Source organism: Lathyrus oleraceus, chromosome 4 (assembly GCF_024323335.1).
Source record: "Lathyrus oleraceus cultivar Zhongwan6 chromosome 4, CAAS_Psat_ZW6_1.0, whole genome shotgun sequence".
Lineage (NCBI taxonomy): Eukaryota > Viridiplantae > Streptophyta > Magnoliopsida > Fabales > Fabaceae > Lathyrus > Lathyrus oleraceus.
This window is the reverse complement of record NC_066582.1, coordinates 56115160-56125108: the sequence shown is the minus strand read 5'-3', so window position 1 is coordinate 56125108 and position 9949 is coordinate 56115160. Positions and strand designations below refer to the sequence as shown.

General features: G+C 27.7%; 1 protein-coding gene across 1 annotated transcript; it reads left to right on the top strand.

Moving 5' to 3' along the window:
• Nucleotides 1–4653: 4653 nt before the first annotated feature.
• LOC127135994 (uncharacterized mitochondrial protein AtMg00810-like) lies at nt 4654–5148 on the top strand. Its single transcript, XM_051062608.1, has one exon. It carries the CDS (start codon nt 4654–4656, stop codon nt 5146–5148), a length of 495 nt encoding a protein of 164 aa, XP_050918565.1.
• Nucleotides 5149–9949: the final 4801 nt, after the last annotated feature.

The window sequence follows — 9949 nt, the reverse complement described above, 5'->3', positions numbered from 1 at the left end:
TTTTTGCTTTTTCTTGTTTTTTATTGATGTGTTTTGGGTTCCATGTATTTTTTAACACTTATATAAATGCCTTTGAGACATCATTATCTCAAGTTAATGCAATAATCATTTTGCACCCTTAATTCTCTCTCTCTCTCTCTCTCTCTCTCTCTCTCTCTCTCTCTCTCTCTCTTTTCCTCTTTCACTTTTTATATTCCAATTCTCTCCACTACTGTTCACCAATTTTGTGATTCAAAGTTCTAACAGTATCAATTTGTTACAATTCAGTTTCTAGTTAGTTACATTGAGGTTACTTGGTGTGTAAGTAACAATTACATGGATTGTGTTAGGCTTGTTATGGTGATCATTCACAATCTTGTATATATAGCACATAATTGCATTATATATAGAGGTGATGGTTCTTGATCTTCTTTTAATCATTAAGGATGTGACCTTATCCCTTGCTCCTGATAGGCGGGTCTGGTGTCACTCTGATAATGGTGTTTTTTCATTCGTTTTAGATTACTCTTGTCTATTTGAGTGTGACATGTGTAGTGCTCCTACAACCAATTTGGAGAATTTGATTCTTCCTCTTATCTTGGATAGTTGAGCCCCTTTCATAATAGTTTAGCCCCTTATATGAATAGTTTCCCCCTACCTTAGAATTTTAAGCTCCGAACTCTTCTACAATTATGGTTTTCTTCTTCTTCCTACCCTTGCCTCTTGCCCTATATCTCCCTTTTTCAATTCTTTCACGTACGTTCTCAACTATTTGTTCTCTCATCGCCTTCTTATAAGTATACCAACTAAATTCTTTATTTTTTATTTATTTTTAAATCTTATTATTATTACTATAATATTAAATCAAACTAAAAAAATCATATATATATATATATATATATATATATATATATATATATATATATATATATATATATATATATATATATATATATATATATATATATATATATATATATATATATATATATATATATATATATATATATATATATATAATCATATGATAGACCAACTATCCAATAAAATAATAATAAAAGTAATACTATCTCTATATTATTATTGTTATTTTAAATAAATATTAACCTATTTATTATTACTACTTAATTAATTTAATTAAATCTAATAATAATAATATTAATCTCATTATGTCCAACACTATCTACTTCTCGTTAATTACTACCACACCCCTCACTTAAAATTCTAATATTCTAGGGACATTATCCCATACCCAAGGCTCCCTTACTACCTCAACCATTCAAAACACATACAATACAATTAAATTATTCTATAGAATTAGATAATTGAAATGGGGTGTTACACATTTCGTGTACTTTTATTGCGTTATGTATTTTGAATTTTCAGGTACCGATCAATCTGCGACGACTGCGAAGAAAAATGGAAAAAAAACGATACAAAAATGAATTTCTCATATTGTCGTGATGGGTAGTCCAGGAGTGATGCATGTCATGCCTAGGCAAGCCCAACCCGTCAGACACTCAAAAGGAATAAAGTGCGCATAGACCGCCAACCAGGCTAACATCGTCATGGTGTATGGGCTCAGAAGCCTTATCCTCAGTGCGTCATGACGAGCACACCGTCATGCATCGTGGCTCACAGTTCTAGAAAAATAGCCACGTTCGGCAGATTGTTTCAGTTTTTCCTCCATTTTCTCCCACTTATTTTACATGATTTGTAGTGGCTTTAGGATGCAGAAACTAGCATAAATAGGGTTTCTAACATCTAAATTGATCATCCAATCTTACTTGAGCTCTATATTCACTTGTTTAGAGCATTAAAATTCCATATTGGGGTTTTTATGTAAGTTTATTTTCTGCACTTTTAAAGTCAATTTGTTGTTGTATTTTACATTTTGTACTACTGTTTACATTGTTGCATTGCTATACCAGAACACCGTCTCCCTTCAGAGCTTTTAATTTGTGCAAGATCAAGTTTTTATTCATTTTCTAGGTTCTTTTATCTTACTGTTTTCAACTATGTATGCACCAAATTCATGTTATTTAAGTGTTTATTTCACCATGATTGAGTAGATTTATTTAAGGTCCAAAACATGAGGACGCTTACCGGTATTACTAATATGAAATGATAAATTAATTAATTGTAACGAGAATAAAATATTGTTTTGTATTTCTATTTTAAATCATTAGCCTTACTACGAGAGTAGAAGCGTAGAGATACCAGTTACGCGTCGAAAGGGAAGAATTAATATTCGACGTAGAAATTCAAACGATAAGATTTGACGTCCATGCAAAAGCGGGTAAGAATTGATAGAGAGAATATATATAAGTTTATGATTTGAATTTTTTGTTTTGAAAGGAAAAGGAGTTCCGCTACGAAAGTAGGGGCGTCGAGATACCCTTTACGTACTGAAAGAGCAACAAACAGTATCAAACCTTGTTATTCAAACTTTTAATTTATAAATAGAGAAAGCATTTTTAAACTAACCATAAACTCTTTTTAACTTGTAAAAGAATTTTTAAAGTCAATTTTTACACTGAAAAAGCCGGTATTTTGCGAGTTTAAGATCTAGTGACGCACCGATGAAAATGATCATTACCACTAGTTAATATTTCCTATAGAAAAAATTTATTCTCATTATGATAAATTTCTATGTTTTGTATGAGTGGAACTGGTAGATGAAAATAGTTGTTTCGTTTCCTTATTTGTTATCTGATAAATTTAATCAAGTTTACTGTTTTTTATTATTTTTCGCACAAACTCTTAATCTTTGAGTAGCCTTAACTGAACATAGGAACGATAGATAGAGATAATTGTAATTGGTCTCTATGGATTCAAAGATCTTTTATACTACATTGATATAGTCGTATACTTGTGGCCTATCACTTTTGTCATATACACAAATTCATAATTACCGAGTTTGTCAATAATGTAAATGGTGTAAGAAAAAACAATTTTATCTAGCAAATTTACCTTTTAATAAAAATGTTTCTATTTCATATGCATCATTTGAATTTGTTCACTCTGATGTGTGGGGTCCATCCCTGGCTATTACCAAAGGTGGGTCTAGTTATTATGTTTTGTTATGATAAAAACGCATTATAATGCTATTATAAAGTGCTTCTATTATGATTTAGGTGGCGAATATACCTATAATAAATTATATGAATTATTTGCATATGATTGTATTATTACATCGTGTACTAATACTCCTCAAAAGAATGGAGTTGTTGAAAGAAAACATCGTCACACTACTAAGATTGGTCGTTTCCTTTTGTTGTATGCTTCAATTCCTAATGAGTTTTGGGCTGAAGCAGTTATTAATGTTGTTCATGCTATTAATAGAATCTCATCGTCTGTCACATCTGGTTTAGCTCCTTTCAAAAAATTGTATGATTCTATACTTGACTATTCTTCTTTGAAAGTCTTTGGCTCTACTTGCTCCGTTCTTCACCCACAAGTAGAACATAGTAAGTTATCTTCTCGTTTTTTCATATGTGTTTTTCTTGGTCATGTGGATGGTCAAAAGGGTTATCATTTTTATGATCCTCAACCAAGAAAACTTTATGTTTCTCATCATGTTGTATTTTTTGAACACATTCCTTTTTCCTCTCTTTCTTTTGATTATCATATTACTAGTAGTTCAAAACTCACCCATATTGATCCTTTTGATCTTAATGATAATATCTGTAGTCATTATAATTTTGAGAACTACAAGTTTGATACTATTGTTAATCCTAATATTGACATCCATGTTATCCCCATAGTTACCCAAAAGCCTCTCGCGAATGTTGATCCTTCTTCTCCTCCTTGTTATTTGTCTCGTTATCATAAGTCTACTTAGTTTCCTGGTGTTGTCTATCCCCATAGCTACCCAAAAGCCTCTCAGGAATGTTGATCCTTCTTCTCCTCCTCCTTATTTGTCTCGTTATCGTAAGTCTACTTAGTTTCCTGATGTTGTCTATTCCACTTAATCTGCTTCTTTTTCTTCTTTTCTAACCTTTATTCACAGTTTGTCTATTCCCAGTTACTACAAAAAGGCTATACTTGATCCTCTTTGGAAACAAGATATGACAAATGAACTCTTTGCTCAACAAAAGACAAATACTTGGGAGTTAGTAAGTCATCCCCCTAGGAAACGTGCTACCGAATCTCGTTGGGTATACAAAATCAAAACTAAATCTGATGAGTCAGTCGTACGCTATAAAACATGTCTTGCTGCTAAGGGATTCTCTCAACAATATGGTATGGATTATGAACAGACCTTGCTCTAGTGGCCAAGATGACTACTATTCACACTCTTATTGTAGTTTCATCGATTCACTAGTAGCATATTTATCAAATGGATATTAAAAAGGCTTTTCTAAATGGCGATCTTCACTATAAAGTCTATATGGTACCTCTTCCAAGTGTTTCTCATAATCACGAGGAAATGTGTAAATTGAAGAAGACTATATATGGTTTGAAACAAGCTATACAAGCTTCGTTTGTGAAATTTATCACTGTTATTACATCTTTTGGTTTCCGCTTTAGTGATAATGATTCAGCTTTATTTGTCAAAACCACCACTAATCCTTTTAATTTACTTTAATTATATTTTGATGATATGATAATTATTGGTGATGATGTTAATGTGATTGATGATTTGAATTACAATTAGCCAAATAGTTTTAGATGAAGGATTTAGGTACTTTTCACTACTTCTTGGGGATTGAAGTTGTCTACTCTCATAAAGGCTACCTTCTTTCTCAATCTAAGTATATTTCCAACATCCTTGAACAAGCTTGGCTTTCTTATACTTTTGAAGTAAATAGTCCTTTTGAATTGAATGTGAAATATGTTCCCTCTGATGGTGTTACTCTACCATATCCAACTTTGTATTGCACTTTGATTGACAACCTGACGTGCCTTACGATTACCAAACTTGATATTGCTTACCTTGTTTATGGTGTTAGTAAGTTTGTTGTCTCTCCCACTATAGTACATGGGTCAGTTGTTCATCGCATTCTTCGTAATCTCCGAGAAACACAGATTGAGATCCTTTTATTTCCCACGTCGTCTCCATTGGAGTTACATGTTTATTTTGACGTTGATTGGGATGGTGACTCCACAAATTCTAAGTATGTCACATGTTTTTGTATCTTTCTTGGAGACTCTCTTATTTCTTAGAAAAGTAAGAAACAAGATATTTTATCCCTCTCTTCTACAGAAGCTGAGTATTGTACTATTGCATCCACCACTACTGAAATAGTTTGATTGTGTTGGTTACTTTTAGATATGAGTGTCACTCTTTTTGAACCAACTCTCATGTATTGTGATAAAAAATATCATTCAAATTTCTCACAACTTAGTATTTCATGAACGTACCAAACACATTGAGCTTGATTATCACTTCCCTCATCACCATCTTTAGTATAGAACAATTACTCTACCGTCTGTCTCTTCCTCTTTGGAGATTGTTGATTTATTTACGAAGACACATTCCATTAAATGTTTCTCGTTTCTTAATTGACAAACTATTGATGCTTCCTATTAATGCATCCTGAGTTTGAGGGGATATATTAGATAATACTATTATTGTATTATTATATAATATTATATATTAGTAAGGGTAGTTTAGTCTTCTTCTATTATCTAGTATTTATACTCTATTGTAATTCTTATTCTACCGACTTTTATCATTTTAATAGGAACCTTATAATCTTTTCTCTTTTGTTTTTAGATAGTATTATTATACAATATTATATATTAGTAGTAATTATAGTTTAATCTTTTTCTATTATCTAGTATTTATACTCTATTGTAATTCTTATTCTACAATCTTTTGTCATTCTAATGAAAATCATACAATCTCTTCTCTTTTGTTAACAGGGTATCAGAACGGGGTTAAGAACTGCAATACGGGCATTTGACCTAGGCCCATGCTAGGCGTGAAGGTGGGTATTGAATACATGTTTGTGTTGTTAGACTTCGTTTGAAGTCTCACATTGTTTAGGTTCCTAAACGGTTGTTTGTTGTCTCTCCCACTACAGTACATGGGACAGTTGTTCCTCGCATTCTTTGTTATCTTCGAGAAATCCGGATTGAGATTCTTTTATTTCTCACATCGTCTCCATTGGAGTTACATGTTTATTTTGATGCTGATTGGGATGGTGACTCCACAAATTCCAAGTCTATCACATGTTTTGTATCTTTCTTGGAGACTCTCTTATTTCTTAGAAGCCGAGTATTATACTCTTGCATCCACCACTACAGAAGTCGAGTATTATACTATTGCATCCACCACTACTGAAATAGTTTGATTGCGTTGGTTACTTTTAGATACGAGTGTCACTCATTTTGAACTAACTCTCATGTATTGTGATAAAAAATGTCATTCAAATTGCTCACAACTCAGTGTTTCATGAACGTACCAAGCACATTGAGGTTGATTGTCACTTCCCTCATCACCATCTTTAGTATAGAACAATTACTCTACCGTCCGTCTCTTCCTCCTTGGAGATTGTTGATTTGTTTACGAAGAACATTTCATTAAATGTTTCTCGTTTCTTAATTGACAAACTATTGATGCTTCCTATAAATGCATCTTAAGTTTGAGGGAATATATTAGATAATATTATTATTGTATTATTATATAATATTATATATTAGTAAGGGTAGTTTTGTTTTCTTCTATTATCTAGTATTTATACTCTATTCTAATTTTTATTCTACAAACTTTTTAATAGAAATCCTAAAATCTCTTCTCTTTTATTTTTAGATAATATTATTATCATATTATTATACAATATTGTATATTAGTAGTAATGCTAGCTTAATCTTTTTCTATTATCTAGTATTTATACTCTATTTTAATTCTTAATCTACAAGTTTTTGTCATTCTAATGGAAATCCTACAATTTCTTCTCTTTTGTTAACATGGTATCATAGCGGGGTTAAGAAATGCAATGTGGACATTTGATCTAGGCCCACGTTAGGCGTGAAAATGGGCATTAAATATATGTTTGTGTTGTTAGAATTTGTTTGAAGTCTCACATTATTTAGGTTCCATTGAATGTATAAATATGTTCTTTTGAATTTGGATAGACAAACATTAAAGAAGTGGGACATTGACTATAATTGAAGTATGTTAAATATGGTTGAATTTCAACCACAAAAACTAGCTCAAAGAATAAAGTTACTCTCACATATTCTCTATGCTTCTTGTTAATGTATCATGAGTTTGAGGGGATATATTACATAATATTATTATATAATATTATATATTAATAAATATAATTTAATGTTTTATTATTATCTAGTATTTATACTCTACTACAATCTTTATTCTCCATACTTTTGTTATTATAATAAAAATTCTATAATCTCTTCTCTTTTGTTAACATGATATTAGAGCGGAGTTAAAAACTACAATATGAGTATTTGACTTAAACACACGTTAGGCGTGATGATGAGTATTGAATATGTGTTTGTATTGTTGTAATTTGTTTAAAATATCACATTATTTAGATTTTCATACGATTGTATGTATAAATATGTGAATACAATTTCACCATTTAAACTCGTTTTTAAGATTGAATAAAACAAAAATAAATTTATTCGATGACATTAAAATTCAGACATATTACTAGTAATTTAATTGGTCTTAAGGAAGCACAGTAGGCATAGGTACGTAAGGTCCCTCATGTGTGGATTTTTCTTTCTCATATTAATTGTTTCATTGCTTCTTCATTTACCACCTGATGGACCTTTCTCTTTCAATTCCAGTTCCACATGCTTCAAAATAAGCTAACTGTGCCAATTGATCCTACCAAAATCTCACACATCATTCAAATTCTTTATTTTTTCCCCTTTAATAATGAACAAGTCCATCAAATTCAAAAATCATTTGATACATATACAAACGTTTAATCCTTCCAATTCCATCCTAATTATAAATAACATTATTTTAATAATACTATTGATTTGTCTTAAAATAAAATATCAATATTTAATATTTCTACATAAAAAACAAAATGCGATATAGACTTGATGTAGTTATTTTAGTTCATTCATTGCAAAAGCTAGACCTGTAGGTTTTTGAGGTGCACAGATTTATTGAATTTATAATTGAATAACTCAATAGTTTGGATGAAATAACGATGCCTCTTTAGTAGGTTTGATGTCATATTTACGATACTATTTGTAGAGTGGGTCCAACAAAAAAGGAAATTGATTTATTCATTAATTAAAAGTTACTATAAATAAATTGTGTTTTTATTTATAGCTTTAATTTTAATTAATTCTTTTTATAGAGTTTTTTTAAATTACTTTTTACTGAGAATCTTTCATCAATCAATTATTAAACAATAAATTATTAAAAAAGTGATAATGATAAAGTTACTCACCTATATTATAATTTTATATATTTATATACTATATTTTCTTTAAAAAATCATTTCTACTTTTTAAAGTGATATTTAATTCAATTAAAATAATTTCTCTTTATATCTTACCTTTTAAATTAAGTTAATATTTATATAACAATTCTAATTTGAAATATTTTTTCAAATATCTTTTAATATATATTTTTAAACAACACTATATTATATGAGACGGAGGGGCTATTATATTTATTTATAATTTATAAAAAATCATGTCAAGAAGAATTGAGTGCATGACCATTGAATAAACATGGTAACACACTACCACTAGATCAATTAACATATTTATTTAATTTATTACAACAAATATATATATTATAGAATTATCTAAATAAATTATTAATTAGTTTAATTTTTTAATATTTTAATCATTTAGTTTATTAAATAATTAATTTGTTAAATATTTCAGTAATAAAAAATTTAAATTAGTTTAAATATTAATATTTCATATTTCATATTTCAACTATTCAACTATTTTAACTATTAAACTATTTCAACTAATTAATTTAAACATAAACTATTAATATTTAATAATTTATATTTCATATTAATATTTGAAATACTAATTAAATTAATTATTATTTCAAATATTTAATATTTCAAATATTTAATATTTCAACTATTTAATATTTAAAACTAACAATTAAATACTTATTTAATTATTTAAATAGTTTTCTTAGTATTTCATTATTTATTATTTCAACTAAGTATTTAAATATTTGAAATAATAATTAGTTTAATTAGTATTTAAAATATTAATATAAAATATGAAATATTAAATATTAATTTTTTATATTTAAGCTAATTAGTTGAAATACTTTAATAGTTAAAATAGTTTAATAGCTGAAATATGAAATATGAAATATTATTTAAACTAATTTAAATTTTTTAATATTAGTTGAAATATTAATAGTTAAAATTTTAATAGTTGAAATATTTAAACTAATTCAACTATTAATATTTCTAATAAACTAATTATTAGTTGAAACATTAATAATTAAAATATTTAATAGTTAAAATATTTAATAAACTAATTATTAATTAAAATATTGATTAATTGATGATATGATTGATTATTAGTTGAAATAATAATTAATTTAATTAGTATTTCAAATATTAATATTAAATATAAACTATTAAATATTAATAGTTTATATTTAAACTAATTAGTTGAAATAATTTTATAGTTAAAATAGTTTAATAGTTGAAATATGAAATATGAAATATTAATATTTAAATTAATTTAAAAATATTAAAATATTAAATAATTGAAATATTTAATAAATTAATTATTTAATAAATTAAATAATTAAAGTAAATTATTGAAATATTAAATAATTAAACTAATTAATAAACTATTTAGATAATTCTATAATAATATATATATTTGTTGCAACAAATTAAATGAATGTGTTGGTTGCTCTAATGGTAATGTGTTACCATGTCAATACAATGGTCATGGATTTAATTCTTCTTGGCACCATTTTTTAAACAATGATCAAAGAGACTACTTAAATATTGAATAATTCAATAGTTTGGATGAAATT

Bases quoted from the DNA above. Each gene is read 5' to 3' on its own strand.
- LOC127135994 (XM_051062608.1), top strand. From the start codon at position 4,654: ATGAAGGATTTAGGTACTTTTCACTACTTCTTGGGGATTGAAGTTGTC.